The 26,429-nt window shown below is 42.4% G+C and overlaps 1 protein-coding gene across 2 annotated transcripts in view; it reads right to left on the bottom strand.

Moving 5' to 3' along the window:
- LOC124613190 (BCL2/adenovirus E1B 19 kDa protein-interacting protein 3) overlaps positions 1-26,429 on the bottom strand; it is a 307,270-nt gene that overhangs the window by 250,137 nt on the left and 30,704 nt on the right. The window contains exon 2 of one of the 2 annotated variants that reach the window (XM_047141841.1): positions 25,882-25,932. The exons of the other annotated variant lie outside the window; for it this stretch is intronic. Within the exon in view, the coding sequence (XP_046997797.1) occupies positions 25,882-25,932 (51 nt within the window). The remainder of the gene's footprint in view (positions 1-25,881; positions 25,933-26,429) is intronic. 2 annotated transcript variants of the gene reach the window in all.

The following is a 26,429-nucleotide window of genomic DNA, read 5'->3' on the forward strand; positions in this document are numbered from 1 at the left end:
TGACACGCCACGCCACCCCAAGCAACAGGCGGTTCTTCTCGAGGGCTTCCGGAGAAAGCCGATCTATGCCGCAAGCCACGACACACAAGAGACCCGCCAACACGGAACGACTCTCCATCACGGAGCAGGCTGGTGCGTAATCTTCCACATTCTAGGATGTTACAACGAGACACTGAACCAGAACAACAAACGACCGGTCATGAACACCGGGTCCCGTGCTATAATCCAAGAAACGAGCAACAAACATGTTGGGAGCAGAGTGACTTTTTCTCAATGCACACTTTTTGTGTTAGCTTTATTCTCTCCGCGAGTTGTAGGTTTCTGTTTGGCTGTCCATAGTGCTTTTGTCAGAGCGTAAGGCTGCTTCCAAACCCGTATCGTCAAGTGTGCGTAATTAATTATACACATGAGTGTGAATGAAGGGATCCTAATAAATGTATTACAGGAGCGCGTATGTGACTATAGATTAATTCAAACGATCGTCTTTTTATATACCTAAAAGCCTCTGTTTAACAAAATATCTGCGTTTTAATACTGCATCAGAAGATTCAATGCCTGCACACTGCGTCAGGGAGGCATTTGGCGTATCTGTGCTGCTTCAATTCAGAGTCAGGAACCGATCAGTATGGAACTATAGTATCTTTCTCCGTGTCTTTAACAACTGTAACATTTTTAGAAGGAGAGCAGACCTGTGTTTCCCTGTACGTTTAGGTAAGCTTATAGCCCGTGTTTAATGTAGACAGAGATGGAAAGAGGTAATGCAATATAACATAGAATTGTCATTTTATGTTAAATACACAATTTATCTCTATACTATACTATTTCATGTATCTTATCACATTCTGAATCCTATACAATCTTTATTTTAAACATAGTACGTGAAAATTTGTTTTTTCGACAAATTTTGATACCTGAGAAGTGTTAAAACCGAAGAACAACACAAAGAACTATAAAATTCATAAATTTCGAAGTCAACAAAAAATTAGAAAAAATTATTTGTGGGCACTAACGATCGAGTCAAGTAATCAGCCTGTTCTCAAGCTAGCAACATCTAAATTGCTAACAAAAACACAGGAAACTTGTCAACGCCACTGCAGTTTCACAATGAAATACCGAACTTTACAGTGAGCTAAAAGCAAGCATTTTGATGACATCCATATACAACCAAATAAACTGTGTCGCAAGATCTCCCAAGAAGTCTTATGACTTTGACAGGGCTCGGGGGAGGTCCAGTTCAACAACAGAAAGTGTCACTGTTGACATACCTACAATAAAGTCTCTCTGCCTCGGTATTTATTTGTCCAATGTTAGGCCCAATTTTCCGACAGATGTCCGAGCATTCTCGTACTGCAGAAGACATGCTGCCTTTATTATAGATCTGTGGCTTACTTGTAGTTACGGGCAAGATGCAATAGACTATATTATAGTGCAAACCGCAGAAACCTAGTGTCGACATATTCCAATTACACAGAACTTTTACCATTAGATTTTTCAGATGAAATACATGCTCGCTGATGATGCTATAACTGTGCAGAAACGTGTTTATGTACATGCAAACAGTATGAATACACTGAAATGAAAGAAATGGATCGTTGAAGAGGCAGTGACGTCAAATGATTTCAGTGTAAATCGTTTATTCATGCTGAACTTGCATTTAAATGAACCTGTAATGACAGTTTTAATTTTTATCACACCAGGATTCGATCCCGGATCTTGCCATTATGAGAAGCAATAAGCGGGTTTGAACACCAGTGTGGCAAATAATTTCATCTACCACTACTCATTGGTGCTAGGCCGACCCTGGTGATCACACTAGTGGTCCAGTTGCTCATGAAGCAAGATTTTTAATCAGATAGCTTATATAGGTGATGTATATTTTATTGTGACGACGAAAACCTGTGAACTTCCATATAAATTTAAGTGTTCGATGGTATTTTGTGTTGCATCAAACTGAAAACCCCCATCTTAAGCGAAGGAGTCTTTCGTGACAAGGACTCAAAAGTTATCAGAAGTTGTCTTTTTGGATCACAAGTTTCAATAGAGTGCCAAAGAACTTCGATGAATTTTCGCCTTGTACCTGGTGCGTCATATGGCTGGCAGCTGCCGGTTATAACTATCTCTGTAATAAGGCAGCAGCAGCGTAGAGGGAATCTACGAACACACCAAACAAGACGATTGACGATAGCTGCGCAGTTTGAGAGGAAGACCTTCTTACTAATAAGCTCTCCCACTGCGCGCAAAAGCGCCTCATCAAGAATCCGCGTTCATCAAGTCTCGAGGTCGTGTTTCGTAACGAGGCGCAACCCAGTAGAATAAACTGTGCAAAATTTGCAGCGCGCGCCGTCTCTACCACGAACAGATTTTCGTCTGAACGTTCACACAAATGAAAACTGACCTGCCACTACGAGATAACATGCCCCCATTACTATTATTGTGTGAAGATACATCTGGGGTGATAAACGGAACAAAGCCATTAATAACAGCTCCTGTCACCTACAGAATTGCCATTCATCAATACATTCCTTAGATAGTCGAGTTACAAGTCGAAGAAACTTTATACGTAGTGACTCTACAAATGCCTTAGAATCATTCAGCAGTGGCAGACGAAGATTGATAAAAATGGCGCAGCAACTACTTCCGATCGACTTACCCATACTATGCAGTGGCTTTCACAGTACCCTCGCAAACAAAGCAAAAACCGGACAATGTTAGTGGCCAAGGACCGTAACAAAGGAATGTGGTAATAAGTGACTCAGCAGCAGATTCCACGTCATTCTTGGTTTGTCAACTCGACTCTAACGATAATCTTAGAAAATGAAATAGTCGGCTAGTTAAGAGTGAGAAAGGGATCTTTTTCTTTGCATATCTACCTTTCACAGACTTTGTAGCTACTGTAACTGACAGTGAATTTGATGAATGGTGCCAGTTCTGGGAAATCTCTCAAGTACTAAAACTATGTAAGAAGTGATTCATTCATTCCTAAAATAACATGGTATTCAGAGTTCTAACTTTCAGGAAGACATACAGGTGCGATTGTTACCCTGCACGTATCCACAGATTTCACCTCTCCTCGCTGCGGAGGCCATCCTTCGGAACTGGCAGATTTAATTCTCCCTACAGGTTGGCTGTTTCCTGTTTGCCACTGATCAGCCAAACTCCATAAACCAATAGCCACACATGCAATTCGACTGCCCGCTAGTGTCACCAACCTACGCCTACAGCCAAAAGTCTGTGCCAACGTAGCAAGATATTTTCAAGAAACGAAAAAGCCCCAGATGAGAAAACACCGAGTTACTTAAGTGACTCTACAAGTCACCTGTCAACTGAATGAGAAACTATCTGGAGCCATTTCCATAACGAGTTACTGCTTCACAGTTTTAATCTTTATCGCACCAGTTGTTTATATGACCAGTGACGAACTAGATTAAACTTACAAATGAAATGTTATAGCCCGTTGTTAAACATCCCAATCACAAGACCGTTATGTCACTGTTTCCACAAAAAAAGGGGTTATATACACTATGTGAGCAAAAGTATCCGGACACCCCAAAAAACATACGTTTTTCATATTAGGTGCAATGTGCTGCCACCTACTGCCAGGTACTCCATATCAGCGACTTCAGTAGTTATTAGACATCGTGAGATAGCAGAATGGGGCGCTCTGCGGAACTCAAGGACTTCAAGCGTAGTTTGGTGATTGGGTGTCACTAGTGTCCTACGTCCGTACGCAAGATTCCAACATTCCTACACATCCCTAAGTCCACCGTTCCGATGTGACAGTGAAGTGGAAACGTGAAGGGAAACGTACAGCACAAAAGCGTACGGGCCGACCTCGTCTATTGACTGACAGAGACCGCCGACAGTTGAAGAGGGTCGTAATGTGTAATAGGCAGACATCTAGCCAGATCATCACACAGGAATTCCAAACTGCATCAGGAACCACTGCACATACTATGACAGCTGGGAGTCGAGAAAACTTTGATTTTATGGTCGAGTGGCTGCTCATAAGCCACACATCACGCCGGTAAATGCCAAACGACGCCTCGCTTGGTGTAAGGAACTCAAACACTGGATGACTGAACAGTGGAAAAACGTTGTGTACCGTGATTCGTCACTCCACACAACGTGGCGATCCGATGGCAGGGTGTGGGCAAGGCTAATGCCCGATGAACGTCTTCTGCCAGCGTGTATAGTGCCAACAGTAAAATTAGGAGACGGTAGTGTTATGGTGTAGTCGTGTTTTTCATGGAGTGGGGAGGCTTGCACCCCTTGGTTTGCGTGGCACTATCACAGCACAGGCCTACATTGATGTTTTAAGCACCTTCTTGCTTCCCACTGTTGAAGAGCAATTCGGAGATGGCGATTGCATCTTTCAACACAATCTAGCACCTGTTCATAATGCACGGCCTCTGGCGGAGTAGTTACACGACAATAGCATGCCTGTAATGGACTGGTCTGCACAGAGTCCTAACCTGAATCCTATAAAACACCTTTGCGTCGTTTTGGAACTCCATGCCAGACCTCACCGACCGACATCGATACCTCTCCTCACTGCAGTTGTCCGTGAAGAATGGGCTGCCATTCCCCAAGAAACCTTCCAGCACCTGACTGAACGTATGCCTGCGAGAGTTGAAGCCATCATCAAGGCTAAGGGTGGACCAACACCATTTTTAGTTACAGCAGTACCGATGGAGGGCGCCACGAACTAAGTCGTTTTCAGCCAGGTGTCCGGATACTTTTGATCACATAGTATATGTCTAACCTGACAATCGTAAATTAGAACGAGATACCCACGTATCCAAACTTTGCTGTATACAGATCATACAGTTTGTAACCATATTAGACACTGTAGCTGGCTAGCTATCCGATAGACCTCAAATAAAATTAAGAAAGCTACCTACGCCAACCGCTGACAGTCAGTGCTACTTAGTATCGTTCCGGGCATCTTGCGAGTGATATTGGGGCAATGGTAGGCCTATAGATTACTCTCAAGGCGCCCAGATGGATACTGAGTATTTCTGGTTGCCGGCGGCTAATAGAAGTAGCTTTATTAATTTTATTTGGCATCTACTTTATCAGCTGGCGAACTACACTCTTTTTACAATATACTGTATATTGGCAGAAGTGAGGGAGGATATATAAATTACAATGGCAAAAAAGTTTAGGCACTGACGTGTGTGTGTGTGTGTGTGTGTGTGTGTGTGTGTGTGTGTGTGTGTGTGTGTGTGTGTGTCCCTTGAGAAATATTCCACCTGAATGAACATTCACAACGGATGACCAGAAATTCCCACTGCAACCGGAATCCTTTATGCACATTACGGACATTTCTAGATCACGACTTTTTCACGATATTCATTTCCGCATTGTTCCACGTGTGACATTTTCTGACGCTGCATCCACCCTGAACCAGCTATAAAATCTCTCTCAGTCCGGTAAATACAGGTCGTGCGAACAAAGAGCACGTTTAAACCGGCTGTTTGACATGGAAATGAGTTGTGTTCCCTCTTTACACACATCAAAAGGTGCCTGAAATTTTTAAACTCCACCAATGGTAATGAACCCAGAACACGAGCCTTTATTCAGGTGCACACCGTCAGGCGAAGTAATGCCTTCTATTTTTCTTTCGTTACGGGAGGGGAAAAGTAGGCTAATTTTACACACACACACACACACACACACACACACACACACACACACACACACACACACACACACACACACGTACGTACGTTTTGGACGATATATCCTCCCTCACCTCTCGACCCACAATCATACTGACTGTGCATACAGTCCAGAAAATCATGCTCTGAATATTTGTTCGAAGTATGCGATGTGAGATATCCGATTCAGTTCACGCACTGGATTCTTAACGAAATATTTCGACAGCAATTACGTGAAGTAAACTACCGACTAGTTGTATGTTCTAGCTTTCACGCTGTCATAGTCCGATCATGCCATCTGTGGCATAGAGAAATAGATCAACCTAGACGGAAACACTGCGCATACGCAGAATAGAGTAAGCCTTTGCAGCCTGTATTCTCTCAGAAGAAGCGAGAAAATACTGTACATGGAAGTAGTCCCAAAATGCACCGTTTACCTTCTGAGCCACATACAAGTTCAACTACGACCTTAGTTAGATGTAGCTACGATGTCTAATCACATTTTACAAGTCGCAGAACTTTGGCTCCGTCAAACTGTACTCTGTCTACACTATACATGACATCACAGTACCTTACATCCATTGCCCAGTAATGAACAGTCAACGTTAAATTACAACGGATTGTTAGCCTAAAACAGAGGTCCAGTCAGTGTGACGCTACCAGCAAAAAGTTATTTTAATGAAGCGGAAAGCAACATTCAGAATGAATTTTCTTGAAAAAGCTTAGGCAAAATCTGTGCATTGTAAGTATATGGAAGAAGAAAGTCGTATGGATATTAAAATACCAAATCCTCGACTTTTTGTTTGAAAATATTTACTAAGTACGAAATATATTTCGCCTTGTCAGCCTCTTGCTACAAAGAAACCTCCCGATTCATTGACGGTAATTGTTTTTGCTGCTAAGGCAATATTTATGAAAAAAGCTCTAGTGGCTTCTTATTTGCTCACGACATCAACATTATAGCTAAATCTGAATAACGAGGCTTGCTTGGAAATGTCTGTCTCATATGTTTCGTCGCATTCGCCAAAAACGCTTGTAGGCAAGTTGTTACGCATCCACAGCAATTTGCAACGAAACAAGTACACAATACTTTTAGTCAAAACATATTGTACCATCAGCCACTATGGGAGGAAAAATTTTGCAATAATTTTTCACTGAGTGACAGCGGCACATACTTCCTCTTGCATTTTAAGACCAACCTATCTTCGACACTGCCTGAAACGAAATGCACGTTTCCCTCAATCGAGCAGGATTAGGCTGACCAGACATCCTGCTGTCCCGAGAAAAATCAGTTGGGACACACAATTGTCCCAGTTTTTAATTGAGAAACAAAATTTGTACAATGTTTTTCATTTAATTAAGTATGTGTGAAAAACATTTAATAGAAACAGAATGTTATAGAAATACATATTTTTGCAATATATACCGCATCTGGGGTAACTTCTTATGCCTAAAGAAAGAGTACGAGATATGTTTAACAGAAAATCAGGAACTACCTACCCCTGCCTCTAACTTACCGGCCTTCCATTTTGTGTCCCTCAAAATAAAACCAGAACCAAAGGAGGTATAGAGGAGCAGCATCTAAACCATTTCTCCTGACGGGACTGCAGTCATATGGAAGATAATTTTGTGAAGAATGAGCTATGTGGCATGTGTTAGCAGTGCTTATTGAATACTGTTTGGCATGTATGCATGCTTTCGCCAGTAGTCTGCTGTCAAACGAAAGGGCGGCAGATTTCACTCTCAGTGATAAAACTTCAAGTCTACGGCTGACACCATTTATGATTTAGAAGTGAGACTCGGCGGGTGATCAACTATGCGCACAAAGGTACTACCTATTACTGTTCGTTAGTGAATGTGAATTTTAGACTCAGGAAATGTGGTGCCTTGTGAAAATGTCCAAGACGAAGCGTTCATTTAATGAAGCTTAAAGAATGACCGCAATTAGTATTGTGAAAACTCATTTCAATTTATCTTTCAAAGAACTTTACGATTATCTTCTTTCTAACAAGGAACTGTTAGAATCTTGTTCATTCTTATGATAATAACATAGGTAAGTCTTAGGATGAAATTTATAATTATATCTGATTATTGATTAGTAATACTGCATAGTTCGTAGGATTAACAAATTATACGTATTTGAAACAATAAGTAACCGAACATCGCAGAAATGATACCCAGGTTGTACTATTAAAAACGTTTTTCGAAGGAAAGAATTATATTTATGTTCAGTGTACCTAACCTTTACTTTCCAGTTCACAAAATGAAGAAACATTCTTGCTATAAGGTCATAGGCCTGCTACTGATTTCAAAATATTTCCATAACTGACAAAACAAGCGGAAGTTTATTACTAAAGTTAAGGAGAAAGTATAAACACAGATGTCCCAGTTTCCTCTTTGAAAGCTAGTCAGCCTAAGCAGGACTGATTTAAAGAAGTGTGGCGTTGCCAAAGCCATCTCCAAGATCACTATCTCTATTACTGTTTGCCCCGTATGTGGACGGACGTCACGTTCAAACACACACCACTAATCGCTCCTCAACAGTGTGAACTGTGTCCGCTCGCATCAACAGAAAAAATATAAAACTGGAACAATGCAATATTGATAATACTTTGTCAGTTTCAAAGCAAAGATAAACAATAATAATACAATTATTTCGCCAAGTACTAAGTCAATACGAAACAGAAGGTTTCTCTAACACCCTGTACATCTGCATGGATACTCTGCATATCACACTTAAGCGTCTGGCAGATGGTTCCTAGAACAACCTTCACAATAATTCCCTAGTATTTCACTCCCGAAAAGCGCGCGGAGAAAACTAACGTCTATATCTTTCCTTGCGAGCTCTGACTTTCCTTAATTTGATCATCTTTTCTCTCCGTGTAGGTCGGCATCAATACAATATTTTCGCATTCGGAGGAGAAAGTTGTTGCTTGAAATTTCCTGAGAAGATCCCGCTGCAACAGGAACCGCCTTTATTTCAATGATGTCAACCCCAATCCCTGATTATATCCGTAACACTCACCCCCCCCCCCCCCCCCTATTCTCGACGATACAAACCGTGCTGCCGTTCTTTGCACTTTCTCGATGTAATCCGTTAATCCCATCGGGTAAGGATCCCACACCGTGCAGCAGTACTCCAAAAGAGGACGGACAAGCATAGTGTAGACAGTCTCTAGTAGATACGTTGCATCTTCTAAGAGTTTAGCCAATAAAACGCAGTGTTTGGTTCGCCTTCCCAACAACATTTTCTGTTTGTTCTTTCAAACTTAAGTTGTTCGTAATTGTAATTCGTCGGTATTTAGTTGAAATTATGGACTTTAGAGTTGATTGGTTTATCGTTTAACCAAAGTTTCACGGATTCCTTTAAGCGCTCAGTCGGTGACTTCACACTTTTCATTGAGGGTCAATTGCCCATTTGGCATCATATAGATATGTTTTCTAAATCTTTGTGCAATTTTTTTGACGTTCTGATTATCGTCTAGTAAACGACAGTGTCTTTTGCAAAGAATCTAAGATGGGTGCTCAGATTGTCTTCTAAATCGTTTATATAGATAAGGAACAGCAGAGGGGCCGTATCAGTACCTTGGGGAACGGCGGAAATCACTTCCGTTTTACACGGTGACTTTCCGTCAATTACTACAAACAGTGACCTATGACAGGAAATTGCGAATCCAGTGACATAACAGACAATACCCCATAAGCACGCAATTTGATTATAAGCCTTTACCCTCCGTGTTGTCTGTCAATAGACCGTTCTCTTCGAAGTAACACATCCTGTTCCAAACTCTTGATGCATATCGACATTAACCAAATGGGCCTGTAACTTAGTTGATTACTCCTACTGCCTTTCTTAAATATAAGTGTGACCTAAGCAACTTTCCAGTCAGTGGGTACGTATCTTTCGTCGAGCGAGCGGTTACATAACAGGAGTATGATTGTTAAGTATGGAGCTATTGCATCAGAATTTGGATTCTCCTTGCACAGCAGGTGTTTTCAGTTCATTCGGTGTCCGAGCCGAATGTGCTGATACGACACGCAATCTCATTAAACGAGATCATTGCCCCGTAGGCGAGACCAGAAATAGCAGCGGCGAACCAGCACGACGCCCTCGCGGGCTGGATAAACAGTGAGCAGCGTCCCGTGTAAGGACGTCACAAGGTGCGGACACGCCTACGGTAAACCGATGCTTCTGACGAGGCCAGTACTCTTTAGCCTCTACACTCTACAGAAACTAAAGGAGTGCCACGGACGCCAGTCTGCAAGTTTCGGGTGACGCCCTGCCGTACTGCCTTTCGATATCCGATCTGGCGAGCGATATAGTGGGGGCGAGAGTTCAGTCTCCTGTTACCCGTTTCCCGTGTCGTCCTGAAATAAACTGCGCAGTCTTCGCCACTTGTTGACGTAATCGCTAGTATCGCATTACAATGCACAGTGTTTGTAGTGTCTTCTTGTTTCTTTCTGTCTGGTTTAAAGCCCCGTAATCAGCTTATTTGTGTTGCGTACAGTACCTGCGGGAATATTCGCTCGTAATAAGTCGCGATCGGTGTAGTTCCCAATGATTGCTTTTTTCTTCCTGAGTCATCTGACTGGTTTGGTGCGGTCCACAAAGACCACCTCACTTGAGGCAGCCGCTTCATCTCAGAGTAGCACTTTCAATTAACTTCCTCGATTTGTTGGATGTATACCAGTCTCTTCTACAGATTTTCTCGCTCAGTAGCTCCCTCTGGTAGGCAAACTACTGGATCTATTAAGGCTAATTCCTCTTAAACCAAAAGGGCAAATACCGCTGGTAGTTCATTTTAGGTTAAGTCTTTTTAGCGTTATTGATGTTTGAGTTCTTTTAAAGGGTCTTGTGACCTGTATGTGTAATTTTATTTTGATTCTTCAGGGGTTTTTTGTATCACGAAGGGAACTCCCCTCGGTATCAGTAACAACTGATGTGCGGAAGCATTAGTTATTTGTAATTCTTGACAAGTTTTAGTTAACAGTTGCCTGAATTATCTTTCGGATATACTGAAATACTTGTTACTTGTTAGCGTGGTTAACTTAAAAGTTCCTAGCCGAGCATTTATTCAGCTCCGCCCTGGAAAGGTACTTTGCATTGCTTGGCATGATTTATTACCTTTAATACGACTTTTTTGAGATTAATGTTTGGGTTTTGATGCCGTTACATTCCTCGTGCCCGATTCTCCTCTAGCCTTGCGTATGATCTCTTGAGATGGGCCAATGATTCGAGCTGCATTTAAGGGAGGTTTTATGTATGTTGCAGTTGAACCAGTATTAACTTCACGCCTTCTCTCCCCGCGGATCGGGTGCCCTACGTCTACCTTTCAATGTAATTGGGACTCTCAATGTAGAAATATCTTTCCCTAATGTTGCACTGTTTTAATGGGAAACAAAATTAATTCTTGCAGCTAGTAAATGGTTTATTGTCAAAAGAAAGGAACTTACGAATATTTATAATATATGGGTGAACTCTTGTGGTGAAATTTTGTCAAGATGATATTTAAAAGAAACAAACGATGCTCAATTCGTTATCCATTCCTTCCACCATGACCTGTTGCTCGTTTCCTCATTAACGTCCTCGTTAGGCCGTATCTAAACGGTACTCTCATACGAGGTTATGACGAGACGCAACTACTTAGATCTGAAGATGATCCAGAGTTATCGAAACATGTCATGTCATTAAAAATGTGCAACTGAGTCTTAAGAATAAATGAGGATTGTTTTAACTTCCCTGATGTCTTAGCATATGTCCTAAAATTCTGCCACTCTTCTCGTCAACCCCTTCTACAAGTTCTTTTCTACGCCGACTGAGCAGAACATCTTTATTATCTTGTTTACATAATTTTCGACATTCTGCAGCACCACATCTCAAACGCTTCGGTTCTCTTTTCCGGTTTTCCCAACTGATTCACTTCTGTATAATGCTACGCTCCAAACCTACATTCTCAGAAATTTCTTCTCTAAATTAAGGCCAATGTTTGACATTGAAAGACAAATTGACCAGGGATGCCGTTTTTACCTGTGCTAGTCTGCTTTTTATGTCCTCCTCGCGTCGTACGTCATAAGTTGTCCTTTCTCTCCAAGGTAGGAGAATTGCTTAATTTCTTCTACTTCGTGATCAGTTCTATTGTGTTTTTCGTTTACTCTCATTCCATATTTTGTGCTCATTAGTCTGTTCATCCCATTCTACACATTCTGTAATCCACTTTCACTGAGGATGGCAATATCATTAGCGAATGTTATCATCGATTCCGTTCACCGTGATTTTCAATCTCACGCTTTTAACCTTTCTTTCATTTCAGTCATTTCTTCTTGAATGTATAGAAGAAACATTAGTGGGCTAAAGACTGCAGTCCTGCAAATTTTTAGTCCGAGAACTTCGTTCTTTATCTTTCTCTAGTGACGAGAATATTATCTTCCCGGGATCCAGCTGCGTCAAATGGTTTTCCAACGACGATCTTCCGGCCCAGTGCTCTCCGGTCAGTGTCAAATAATAACCACTTGAAGCAGCAGGAAACCCGTGACGATTTTAGTCATCGACCAGCCTTTTAGAGCACTACTACTACTACTACTACTACTACTACTACTACTAAAGACGCCATCTCCTAGTGAAGCTTGGCTATCCAGATAGCAATCCCTGACCTTGACAGTGAAGCCACGCTTTTTTCCATCTTCCAATGGACCTTTCGCTATTATCTTCCCTTCAACAATACAGTAACATAGTATATCGAAGAATTTGTATGCTTACCCTAAACATGGTTGACAGTACTTAGTATCTAGGATGAAGTTTTCACTCTACAGCGGAGTGTGCGCTGATATGAAACTCCGCTGTAACCAGAAGGGTAAGTCAATTAGAGGGCCTCTAAAGTACAGGCACCACCTCCAATAGAACCATGTCTAGTATAGCTCTGCAATGTTCAGTCCAACTTTCTAGTTTTTTCCGGGAATCCCAGTTTTTCACGGGGCAGTTACACACGCCAAGCCTCAGATTTCATGCGCATACATATCTTATTCGGAAGACAGGATTGGAATCCTAGACATCGAGACCCAGTTATTCGCCTGTGAGTCACACTGGTCGTTTAAGGCTTCCTCCAAGTAGGGTTCCGTCCTATTCAGCTCAGCAGCTTCCAAAGAAGGCCATCCGCTGACAGGGCCTGCTTCCTCCGTCTTCCAGACCGACGAGGTTTCCAAATAGGTAGCTACTCCTCCGAAGTAGTATCGAGCAAACAACGAAGCTCATATATAGGTAATACGTCGGTCCTTAACTTCATTAGACTTTTGCTCGACTTTTTACCAATAAGAAGTGTACAGTTTTTAAGACTGTGGCTTGGTAGAAGGAAAGAAGGAAGTTTGGGTTTAACGACCCGTCGACATCAAAGTCATTAGAGGCTGAGCACAAGCAGCGATTGGGGCAAGGATGGGGAACGTAACCGGCAGTGCCTTTTCAAAGGAACCATTTGCCTGGAGCTATTCAGGAAAATCATGAAGAAACAATCTGAATGGCGGGATGCGAATTTGAACCGTCGTCCTCCCGAATGCGGGTCCATTGGGCTAACCTCTCCGCCACTTCACTCGCTATGAGTTGGTACGAGTGTGTGTGTGTGTGTGTGTGTGTGTGTGTGTGTGTGTGTGTGTGTGTGTGAGGGGGGGGGGGCCACGAGCGCTCGCGTCACTTAGAATGCATTTAAGTTACGGGGAGGCGCGTATACAAGAAATTGTTTTTGTTCAGTTGCAGATGGACAACAAAATCGTTAAAATAAGTAATGGCATGTGGCATAACAAGATGTACTAACAGGCTAAACGTTGAACTGACAAGAGTTACACTAAAGAAAGTGCATTTTGATGTTGCGGAAGTAGAATAGGTAAAGGACGATACGAGAGCCACATCAGGTAAAAGGTATTTCTGTACGAGGTGCGAAACAAACGACGACGACGACGACGACGACGACGACGACGACGACGACGACTGGTTTGTGGGGCGCTCAACTGCGCGGTTATCAGCGCCCGTACAAATTCCCAGCCTTTGCTCAGCCCAATCTCGCCACTTTCATGAATGAGGATGAAATTATCAGGAAAACACAAACACCCAGTCATCTCGAGGCAGGTATGAACGGTAAGACAAATGGAAATCTTACAGCCAAAAAGTTTACCCAGCGCGAGTCTCATTTGAAATAAACAGTTTACTTCACCCCACACACAAATGATGATAAATGCTTCCAGCACAGTGCAAGGAACGATATGTAACTGCTTCTTTTAGAAAGCAGCTCATCCATAGCTATGGATGCAACAATTACACATGTGAAAACATTAGAAGCCGTCAAATACGCTATTACAGGAGATTAATATCCAATTTGGATGTTTGTTTCGGCGCGGAGGGTGTGGGGAGGAAGGAGAGGTGTTGGCGAAGTCATCAGTCCTTCAGTTAATAGCCCTCCTTGATTCAGTCACATCTGCCAGAAATATGATCGAGCTACCGTAGTCAGTAGGAATGGTGAAACGAAGGCACTGAAAGCAATGTTGACGCCAGAGATGAGATAATTTAGAGATAAAAGTATATTGGTCTGGCCGATATGCAGGTCAGACAAACGAAGGCTCACCATAGCTCTCTGGTGGAAGAAACCTCACCCACATCTGACTCCCTGCCAGCCCGATGAAGGGCTAAGACAGTATGGAGGAAACTGTCTCCTAGCCGGTAGATTCGTGATAGTGAAAGTGATAAGGCTAAACCGATAATAGTAAAATGAGATATAAATTATCAGTGGCAGGTGACTATCTCCTGGCGCTCGCTCCCACAACCGGCCATGCGCTCTGCAAGCCACCTTACGGTAAATAGCGGAGAGTACCCTTGCCGCAACCCCCCCCCCCCCCCCCAGTTTCCCTGTTCCCATTATAAGGATAATCATTGTGGTACGTTCGTTGTGGTACGTTCGTGACGAGGTATACTGGTGATATTACAAGGAATGGTGCATAAATAGATTTTTATCGATACGTTCCTGCGCGGATCACAAATGCAGTTTAAAAGGTATACCCGTGCGCCACGATCCTTTATAAAGTTCGCTATAGAGGCACCATGGTTCAGTATTTCTGCAGGGGCTTCTAACGATTTGTTAAGTTCATACCACTTCGAGTTGCTGCACTAAGCCAGGCAAAAAGAGGTATCCCATTACCTGTCACCTCAGTGTAAGAGCGAGCTGAAACTTTCTTCTGTTACCCTCAAAGTTCCTCCTCTCGCCCCCCCCCCCCCCCCTCCAAAAAAAAATTAACGTATACGGCCAGTTTACCGCGAGTTAAACAGTGAAGCAAATGCCATGGACCAGCCACGTCACTTTCTTTTCCTCTATATTCGTTAAGATTGTTTTATTACGTTCCCCTTCCTCTCCCTCCTCCACCCCTTCGTGACCGTTGCTTCTAGACCCAATACTTTAAATGTACCTTCCTGTTAATTATTAATGCATTCTCAGGCTCGTGAATGAACAAATTTTTTTCTGCGCCATAGTAATTTTAGAGTGTTGTATATTGTATTAGATGTAACTTAAATGTTTATTGTGCTATACAGTGCCTCACAAAACTGAAGCATCCAATAAAGGACATGGTTGGATTTCAATGTAACATTGTACGGGTACATTATCGGTGGTTACGTAAATGTGTGGCAATTCCCCGTGTCAAGAAGAACGGTCAGTAGAGTGCATTACTGTTCCTATTTAGTGTTATTACAGAGCTGGTAGGGTGCACAGGGTGAGTCAGGAGGAGTGGTACATTGTCGCGTATGTGTTGCGAATGAACAGCGCGAAGTATTCTGAATGTATAGCTAAGGGCATAAGGTTGCACAACGTGTGCCAGTGAAAGAGTAACACCAGCAGGGACGCTACGAAGCAGGAGGAACTGCGTTTTTGTGGTTAAGGGTAAATGTGGGCTACGTGACCAGCAACAAAGAAGCTTGTGGAAGGAGCCGAGGTGAGGACAGCGCGTGATCGCCGGTGCTGCTGGGGATTCCGGTCTCTGCCTGCCTCAGACGCCGGATCTGCGTTACTCTGCTCTCAGGACGGGACTTGCTTCTCGTGGCACTTAGCTGCACAGAGTACATGCAGGATTGCGCAGCATAGTCAATGTGTTGGTGCCTCCTAGCATTCGATAGTAGTTTCCAATCCTAATTCGTCAAGTCTCAGAGTTCCTTGTCCTTTTCCCCCATCGACTTCCCTTATCTGAAAATATTTCAGTTTTGGACGAGCCACTTCACAACTGGAGACAGCGTCAGCTTCCATCCTGATCCGCTCGCAGGCCACTACCACATTCTTTAAGGGGCGACATTTGTGATTGTGAACAAAAATATCCGTCGGACATATGCCCTATTCCGAATGGTTTCCGAGATAGAAAATATCACTTTCGTGCTGGCCGCTGTGGCCGAGCGGTTCTAGGGGCTTCAGTGCGGAACCGTGCTGCTGCTACGGTCGCAGGTTCGAATCCTGCCTCGGGCATGGATGTGTGTGATGTCCTTAGGTTGGTCAGGTTTAAGTAGTTCTAAGCCTAAGGGACTGATGACCTCAGACGTTAAGTCCCATAGTGCTTACAGTCGTCACTTTCGTAAAGTTGATGACCCCTATGCATTTTCACATCTGGATGATAGCGGTTTTTCTCTCTGAAGCAACGACAATATTAATAGCTCAATAATTATCCAAATTTTACAGCAAGTCAACCAATCAAATTTACTTTCTCTTCCACGGAACATTGTGAATGTTTTCTCCATATATGAAGTTGCATGTTTGTTGTGCCTCCTCCCGTCTTCAATCTTTTAAGCAAATCTAGCAAGCAAATCTAGCATTGTTCTTCACTGCTGCCATACATCGTAAAATAATTCCTAACTAGGAATGGTACTATTCTGCAATACAACTGATGTCCGAGGACGGCAGCGAGAAACAACCCTACAGACCAAGTCTAGCACACTTCAGGTACATGTTTACTGTCTGAACAGGCCACGCCATATAACAACAGGTACATGGTTTCAGCAATTCTGTACGGATTCTCATGACGTGTTGGTTATTAGATTCTAACTGTAGGCGTTGTTAAAACAGTGCAGATGGCTTTTCCCAGTTTCCAAAATAAGCCAACATTTGAAAGTAATGAAAGTTTTACGAACAAGCATTACCCATTTTTAACAAGTTATTTAAAAACTATAAATATTAGCACTACTGCTATGGAAAGTCGATTAGCCTTTTTTTTACTCTGTTAGTGGTCAAAAGATGAAAAACCTCTTATAACCGAGACCAACAACTACCGAAAAAATACCGGTCATTCATAACTAAAATACAGGTATCGGTTTTAACTCGTCTGTTGTTTCCTCCCTAACTTCCAGTCTACGGTCTTCGCCGGGTGCGCTTGACGCCACAGCTCGATTGCTGACATTCTCGTATGATGTTCAACAGATGGTAAAACGTTGCTCCTGAATTTCTCGACAAGGCCTGAGAAGCGCTTCGTACTAGAATAGCATTCGTTAATCTCTGTATACGATAAAATTGTGGGAATCTTGCGCTAAATCGGTGGCTCGTTAGGTGTATGCTTCCCTTGTGAGCTTAGTCGAGCTACGCTAAACAAATGAAACAAGGCGGGCAGCGACCTCTGCAGGCAGAGTGCACGTGAACGCCTGCTGCTGTCGCCACGCGGCTCGCACGTGACTACCGCGTGCCTCCCACGCCACTACACGCGTCGTTACCTGCTGCTTCCTACTTCACACTCACTTCCCTTCCCCCCTCGTCAACAGCTGACAACGAACTGAAACGGCTGTTTAGATGTTTCCCAACTTCTACCCCATCACACACTTATGCCACGCCGTTGGTGATTTACTCCGTTCAGTCGGCACAGCGCCGAGAACATAAGCAAATTCAAACAAAGAATGAATCTAGTGAAACAAATCAGCTTTAAATTCGGGGGTGCCAGCCGAGACGCAGTACTACATACCTACAGAACATTCGTCGGACCAATTCTTCAGTACGGTGCCTGCCTATGAATGGACAGCATCCGAAGCGCAGTACGAAAGAATTGCCGCATTCGACCCCAGAAACCTGAGGCTAGCAGGGAAGCTACACTATACCACAACAAACAATCTAGTCTATGAGGGCACGAACACCCCTCCTATTTTAGACAAGATTGCCCCAGAAAACGCCAAATACGGCCGAAACAGAGTAGGTGGAGAAGGAATCATGAAGAACCTAATCTGCATCCCTATCTACGAGATCAAAATCACCCAATTCAGATACCCTTACCCCGCAGACTTCATCGCACATGCAATCCAAGAAACGTTCCCTAACAATAAGGAGTTTGTAGAAAAAAAATCAGAAAAAGGAGAATCCCGTGAAGTGAAGTGTACCACCCAACACACACACACACACACACACACACACACACACACACACACACACACAATATAGCGTAGAGTCTAGGAATAGGGCTAACCAAAACAAACTAAGTAGGAAACATTCACAGGGAATATAGCGTATAGCGTAGGCACAATCTTCAATCTAGAACACAAGTCCACAAACAGAAGATATAGTTCCATATATCAGTCGCCACTGACCGCGAGGGTATGGCATCCTTTAAAAAATAAACTGGACGTCGACGTGGCGGAAAGGAAGGTGACGGCACCGCTAAACGGTGATGTGTTAGTACCGGACGGAACTTCAACGCAGCCTCACTTGGATTTGACCACCACCGAACGGTGAAAGTGAGGTTGTGAGATGACATTCGTGATACAAAAAGTGTGAATATAGTACTGGGTGGCGCACGACTGCTCTGCAATCACGCACACATTGTTGCCCGCCACATGTAATGATTAGGAAATAAAGAAATAACAAACGCTCAGGCAAAAGTATATTTACTGAATTAATCTTGTCTTTTACATTCGTGCTCTAACATCTGTGACCACAGCAGGTGTATGGACGGACCGGGGCTAGATTTTTTTTGCGTTTGCAACTGGCCCTATAGTACGCCACTATCCCCAAATTGCTCTTTGCTTGTGTGGAAACGCTAAGGGAAGTCTTTGCAAAAATGCCCGGCGTTTTCCAAAATGAACCGGTAGACACGTAAACATCCACTACTGCGGTTCTTTCTTGAAGAGGACACATCTCGCTGAGATATGTACTTCACACGTCTCAACCAAGTCGCAACGAGTTTCTTACTGAAAATACAAAATGTAGTCGCTACATCTACAAAACATGACGATTGGCAGGCCAGTACTCAGGGCCGATTTTTTCGGCGCCACACTATTATTGAATGACTCCTATCGGATGTTCTTGAAATAGTTTATACGGTAAACTGCTAAGGGTTGAAACAAATGGAAAAGTTTCATTCTGGAAACTTTCACCCTGCAGCAACTCTGCTGATACGAAACTTCGAGGCATTTACCCGCAAAAGACAAAAGTCCTGGGTTCTGTAAACACTTATAATCTGCCAAGTAGTTTCATATTAGCGGACACTCCGCTGCAAAGTGAAAATTTCACTCTGGAAACAATCCCTCAGTCTGTGGTTAAGCCATGTCTCGACAATATTCTTTCTTCCGGGAGTGCTATTTCTGCAAGTATCGCAGGAGAACTGTCGAGATCGGAAGATAGGAGATGAGGCACTGGAAGTACAGCTGTAAGTGAAGATGGTGTGTCGTGGTTGAGTAGCTCAGTTGGTAGAGCATTTGTCAGCTTAAGTCAAAGGTCTCGGGTTCGAGTGCCGATCCGGCACACAGTTTTAATCTGCCAAGGACTTTCAGCAGGAAATATCTTGACAAAACATTTCAAGATAGTATGTACATATTTTATCTAGGATAAAAATGCTGTTTGGAAGTACCACCTGTCAAAATCTTCACACTTATTCAATCAAATCTTAGCATGATTTCAAAACTGCGAAAAGATTGGCAGCTTGGTTTACTATGCTTGGAGACGTGGTCGGTCTGCGCAACTAAATGAAAGGCAGTTCATGGTTCACCGTTCGTGTTTCGCTTGTTTTTATTTGTGAAGCATCTTAATTGACTTGTATTATATGCTCGTAATAGTTGTGTTATTATACAACTATTGTATAATTACATGTTACTATATTATAGTTTGTTATTTTTCTTACGTCAGGTAAGAAACAACTGCGTTAGGTGAGTGTGTTTACTGTGTACGTCGCCAACTTTGCGTGCTTTTCGTTTGTAGCGCGCGTGCTGTGTGCTTGTTTTGCGGTCTGGCATGAGAAAAGGGGGAAATTGAGTACAGGGAATCTAAATTACTGCCTATTTGTATGTGGCGAGAGATTAAGATGTCATTTAGCGTGGTTGTTTTACATCTGTGTGTTTTAGCAGCTGCCATGATTAATGAGTTGTTAGTTATATTGGTCATTTGTTACTTAGTTGCTCATTGCAAGGGCTCTTTGTATGTGAAAGAGATAGCACGAGTGACCGCGAAGAGAATAGGTTAACTTGCGACGTTACGAGACGTCAACCCCGAACATTAACGTCAAATCTTGCTTCTGGGGAAACATTTATTACGTTGACCTATGTGAGTGTCGTCATCTGAAGAGCACTGTGGAATTATAGTCAATACAATAAATTTTATTACTGGCACGTTGCCATGTAAGCTGTTGACAATTTGATGATTCCTAATATGATCATAAGATCGGAACCGGTATTAAATCAATATTTACCACGACTTGTTGGCGGTTCTGAAAAGACTTGTCATTTACGCTTGACTTCCGGGTCAACATGGCAAGCTGCTAATGACGTAGGATGGCAGACTGTATCGTAACGTGGTAAGGTGCGCACGCACCTCCACATGGGACGCGCCAGCACAGATGGGGAACAGGCTTCTGATTGGCCGCTGAAATACTGAATACGGGGGTTACCCGTCAGCTAAGGCGCGAATCAGCGTCCACAACACTTATTAATTTAATAACAAAATGCTTACTGAAGCTACGAACATATGGGGAAGCTCACAGCCACGTAACTTTCGGCATGATATATAATTCGCACTCAGCTCAGTATTTAAAAACTAACAACTGAATTAGGCCGGTATTACACTATCAAATTTCTTTGTCCAAAATCTTTGTCCAATATCTTTGTCAAAGATATTTGATAGTGTAATAGGGATCTTTGACAAATGTCGTCCAATATTTGATCAAATCTAGGCCGAGGCCGTATATTTGATCAAAGAAATCGCTTGTCTTCTGTTCACTGCAATGCGATATGTTACCACGCGGAGCGCTAGCATCGCTGCAGCGTTCTGTCGTCTGTAGTGTTTTTATAACCATTGCCAGTAAATACAGTTGGTGTGTGCCGACAACTACAGAATTAATAGAGATGTCTGAAGCTTATGAGGCGCTTTACAACGTGAGGCACCCTGAATAAAAAATAGATTAAGAAGATTGGAGACCTAACCTGACCTAACCTAACCTAACATAACATAACCCTCTCCTGTAGCAAGGAATCGGAGTGTTATAGTGAGCCTGTCTTCTGAAGATGTAGCAGTTCTTAAGTGAAAATTGTGCTTTGTGATATGAGGATACGCTTCATTGAGCACATATAGAAATGTATGCTCATCCATTCTTAAGTAATTGATGTACGACTTGACGTCTTTCACTGTAAGCTCACGTAACAAGTTTTGTTGAATGCTTTTATCGTGTCGTCGTAAAACCCACGGCTTCACCCAGATATTAGTTTTTCGTTCCATAGATTCATGCTGAGGAGATCCTCGTGGATGTGGAACATGTCGATTTTTTTAAGCTGAAATAAAAATACTAATAGTATGAATAAATACATCATTTGTTTCTATTAAAAATTTCGCCAATGGAGTAGAAGGAGTTGGCCAGTAGTAAGTCTTTCAGGCTCCTTTTAAACTGATCTTTATTCCTAACTAAATTTTTTATGTTTCCTGGCAAATTATTGAAGATGAGTGTTCCTGAGTAGTGGACCCCTTTTTGAACTAAAGTAAGTGTTTTTAAGTCCTTGTGCAGATCATTTTTGTTCCTGGTATTGTATGTATGAACTGAGTTGTTTGTTGGAAAAAGAGATATATTATTTACGACAAATTTTATTAAGAAGTAAATATACTGAGAGGCAGTAGTTAACCTGCGAGCCGGAAGTATAGTGAGACTCTGTCATTTGGGCCTACGAGAGTTATAGTTTTTTTTGTTTGTTTGTTTCTCATGCCTAGATAACTGTACAAACATATCGTTGCATGTATTGTAATAATCATTACATATAATGATCCACATGCAACAATATCTCTACGGAAGTATCTAGGCATGAAATACAAAACAAAAAAAGCTAACCTGCAAATCTCGTACGTCCAAACGACAGTCTCACTGTACTTCTGGCCCGCCAACAGTTTCATTTTCTTTCTTATTTTCCCCCAGCACCAATGCAAGAATCTGAAGTACCCAGTTCTTTGAAGAGGTTTCTGCAGGAGGTCCGTGAATTTACTCCACAAATAATACGTATTACACGCTTTTGGACCTTGAAAACTTTTGTTTGACTTCAAGATTTACCCCAAAATATTATCCCATATGACATTATGGAATGAAAGTATGCAAGCTTTTTCATTTTTATGTTGCCTATGTCTGCTAACACTCGAATTGCAAATACAGATTTGTTAAGGCGTTTCTGCAGTTCTGTGGTGTGCTCCTCCCAACTGTATTTATTATCAAGTTGTAATCCCAGGACTTTTAAGACTGTCAACCTCGTATGTATGGTTCCATTTTCTCCCCCCACTTCTTTTCCGCATGTGCACACAATGCAATTGGAGTACGTAGAACTGCTGCGGTTAATAACAAGTTGTTGTCAGCCATCTTGAACTTTGACGAAAAATTTGATGACAGTGTTAATACCCCTTGTAGCGCTACGTCAAAGATCTTTGTCAAATATATTGGACGGAACATTGGATCACATCTTTGATCAAATCTTTGACAAAGAAATTTGATAGTGTAATACCGGCCTTAGGAGATGTTGACGATGACGAGTCAGTCCCGAAGTGGCCGTGCCCAGCCAAGGTCAGTTCCAACCAGCTTGCAGTAATGCGTTAGAGGAACACTCGAGTGGCCATTCGCGGGTCTGCGCAAAATGCAGACGTATTCATATTGTATAAAAGTTAAATCTACTGTGAATCAGACATTGTCTTTGTGTGCGGAACATCCGTGCTACGTTATTAACCGACTGCTTCAAGGACTTGTTTTAGTTCAGTGCGCAAATGTTACGTAACGTTGGTTTTGTCAGTTCAAAATGTTGCTGTGGACTCACGACTTTCATTTATTTTCTGCACGACGTGTTTCGGGAAAGTGCCAATCGTCAAGTTTTCGTGTATTGTAAGTTTTTAGGCTGATGTTTGCGAAATGAGATGCTGCATTATTGTGGTGCCTTTAATATTTAACGAAACTGTGTTTACATACAGTAAGGGCACCACAATAACTTAGTACGTCACATATCGCAAACATGAAGTCAGAATAAACGAGAAATGTTGGTGAGAATTACTTCCTGAAACGTCGTGGAGAAAAGGAAAATCGCGCTGGCAGCAGCAAATGTTATAAAATAAAAGTATTCTTTACAGCAGCAGGCTTTCACTAAGAAGTGAAAGACAATGAAGGAAAGCTGCTTTACATATTTTAAAGGATGTCACAGGTTTAGTAAAAGTACGTTGGCTAAGGCGCGAATCTGTGGCCATAATACAGTTATTTTAACAAGGAGATTATCTAAGCCTCGAACATACAACGAAGCTCTCAGCCAAGTAAATTTCAGCGTGATTCGTAATTCGCATTAAGTTCATAACGTTCAGTGGAGCACCATCTGGTACCATCTTGCAGAAAACTGAAGGTGAGTGGAAATAAGAGAACTTTTATAATTTTCTTGTGACTTTCGTTCTACTGGGTCAACTTGAACTTATCAATGCTAGATGTTTGTTTCGTCCTATAACGTAATGTGGTATGTGGCGTCATTCATGCCCAAAAACAGACATTTCTTTTGCATCAATTTTAGTTTTTGAAATGTAGGTTGTGGAGACCGACTGATTCATAGTGTCGCCCAAGGCCAAAGTTTGGCAGTTCAGTCATGAATTGGCGAAGCGGGTGTCCAATGATTCAGTTAAGCCAGGCAACCTTTGGTGACCCGCGGGCCTGATTGGCATCAGTAATCACCGCCGGCAGCTTCGTAACGTGGCGCGACAGCTCTTCTAGAGCATAAGGTTAGAACAATAGCGTCCGTAAACTTAGGCTATCGAACTTTTATGAATGGCACGCCACGCCAGCAAATTATGCCTCAAAAACACATTGTGAGTACATTCATTTTATTTACACTCCATCTAATATAGGTTTCTGCGTAACTGCGTAAGCAGTTTCAACTGTTGCAGTGTTCTAATATGCCCAAATCAGACAATGATTATTAATAGTGTTAATAAGAGAAAGAATAGAAAAAAATTAAGGTATGAATATGAAACAATACATAAATAGAGCAATGTGATAGGATAGCTCAGTCGACAATTATGAGCAACTCTGCGAATTTTCGCAGGCCGGTCTGGTTCCCCACCGTGAGTTAATCCAACGCTTCAAGTAATTAACCACGCCACCCTACTTTAGTTGTGGCCAAACAACCAGAGCCTAAGTCAGTCACGGCTTCGACAATGCTACTGGGCAGACAATAACAGTCGTAACGCGGCTAATAATGTACGATAAATTACTTTTGGGACGATCCTGCTACTTCCGCGATCCCTTGGAATCCATTGTTTCCCAATTGACGGAGGAAACCTACGCCGAAGCAGAAGCCCTTGTCTGCTCAAGCGACGTCACCACAGAAGCCCGCTGCAGTCCGGCAGCATGAGTCACGACAAACAAAGCCAAAATTAAACTGTCTTCTGTTCCACTTCCTGCCCACGTGCTCACTGCTGCAAGGGATCCGCAGATCTGTCGCTTGCTGCGCAGTTTGTTTTCGCTGACATTCACGAAACAGTATGTCTCGAGAGCTAAATTTCGAATTTTATCGTTCATAACACTGGGACTAACAGTATTTTATCTATGAAATATAGTACAAATTTCAGGAGACATTTCTAGGGGCTTTCCCTGAGAGGGTAGGCACATAACTATTTACCAAAAAGTGCAACTGGCATTGCAGTCTCATTGTTTTGATTCCTTACGTAACGGTATTTCAGCTTATTCTTTCGTGGGCCCTAGCAAGATGTACAAACCGAGACGGAAAATATAAGTATGTCCACTTTTCCGCATCGCGATATAGATGTTCATTACCGTCTTATTAACCCTCGCCGAGATCTTATCTCCAGAAACAAATCCCAAGTTTTATCTCTTCTATACCGATAATTGTTATTTGTTCGCAACACCTGTCTGTCGAACAATTAGATGCTACCTGTTTTGCATCGTGAGGGCACAAATTCATGATTCACTGTTCCTAAGATATTTAGGTCCCAGATTATTTATACATGCTTTACCAGCTTAGAAGCACAAAGATTTTAAAACTTTTGCACAAGTTGTTCCATTGATTTTTACCACCCCAAGCAACTTTTGTTCCAGGAGCAAATAGAAAAGTCATCCTGCAAATGTTATTTAGCTATCAGGTAAAAATTAACCAGCATGATTGCCTTTCTTTTGTTAGTTACGTTGATATGAACAGGAGTAAGTTTTTTACGTAACACCATATTTTTTTGTTCGATAATCCACTTCCTCTTCCTAGACCTGTCCGAAAACATAGGAGAGAAAGCAATTTTGCATTACATTTTCATTAACTTTTTACGGGAATGGTAGTGTGTGTGACAGTTTACCAGGTCTTCAGACGAGGTAGTGGATTACCGAATAAAAATATGTAGGGTGCTCTGAGCACTACGGGACTGAACTTCTGAGGTCATCAGTCCCCTAGAAGTTAGAACTACTTAAACGTAACTAACCTAAGGACATCACACCCATCCATGCCCGAGGCAGGATTTGAACCTGCGACCTTAGCGGTCGCGCGGTTCCAGACTAATGCCTAGAACCGCTCGACCACTCCGGCCGGCGCTATTTAAAAAATGACAATCCTGTTCAGATATTCATAATGAACAAAGCTGCATAAAGTTGCATGAAAGGCAATCATGCTCGTTAGTATGCTCCCTGAGAGGTAAACAACATTTTCTTGAGACATCTGATATTTCAACTCTGAGCCCCTGCTCCCAGGTAGTGAGGAAAGCCCAAAAGCGCTAGGACTGTACAGTGCACCTAATTTACATACCTTTGCGACGTTCCACAGGGTCGCCTTCCACTTCCCAGTTAGTCAGTTCGCCTAATAAAGAAGGAAAATCTAAACTAGTGAGATGTGAATATACATTTGGAAAAACATGAGACTGCGTAAACAGAATTTTAACGGGCATATAATTTTCAAAAATGCTGGGAACCATACTTCCAGATATTAGCAAGGGACTGAACAGTGAGTTCGGTGAGCCGTTTATAATCTGTCCGTTTAATTATGATGTACCATGGGGCCATGTGATTTTTCCCCGTGCACTGATCGAGATTCAATTCTATCAACACTTTGTGCAAAGGGTGCTTCGTACAAACAGAAGTGATTTTATGTCCTTATCCATTTGCGTTTTGAGCTAATTGTCTATTTTCCCCAGTGTGCGCCCTCAACTCTTAAGTGGTCTTCACACAACTAAAAGTTTGAGGCCTAGAGTAGTATGAGGGTTTTTTAAAAAGTTCTCAGAATCATCACGAGAGGTCAGCGCTACCGCAACGAGTTGGTCACGTGATATTCATTGGACTGTAAACATGTGCCACGTC

This window comes from Schistocerca americana, chromosome 4 (assembly GCF_021461395.2).
Source record: "Schistocerca americana isolate TAMUIC-IGC-003095 chromosome 4, iqSchAmer2.1, whole genome shotgun sequence".
NCBI lineage: Eukaryota > Metazoa > Arthropoda > Insecta > Orthoptera > Acrididae > Schistocerca > Schistocerca americana.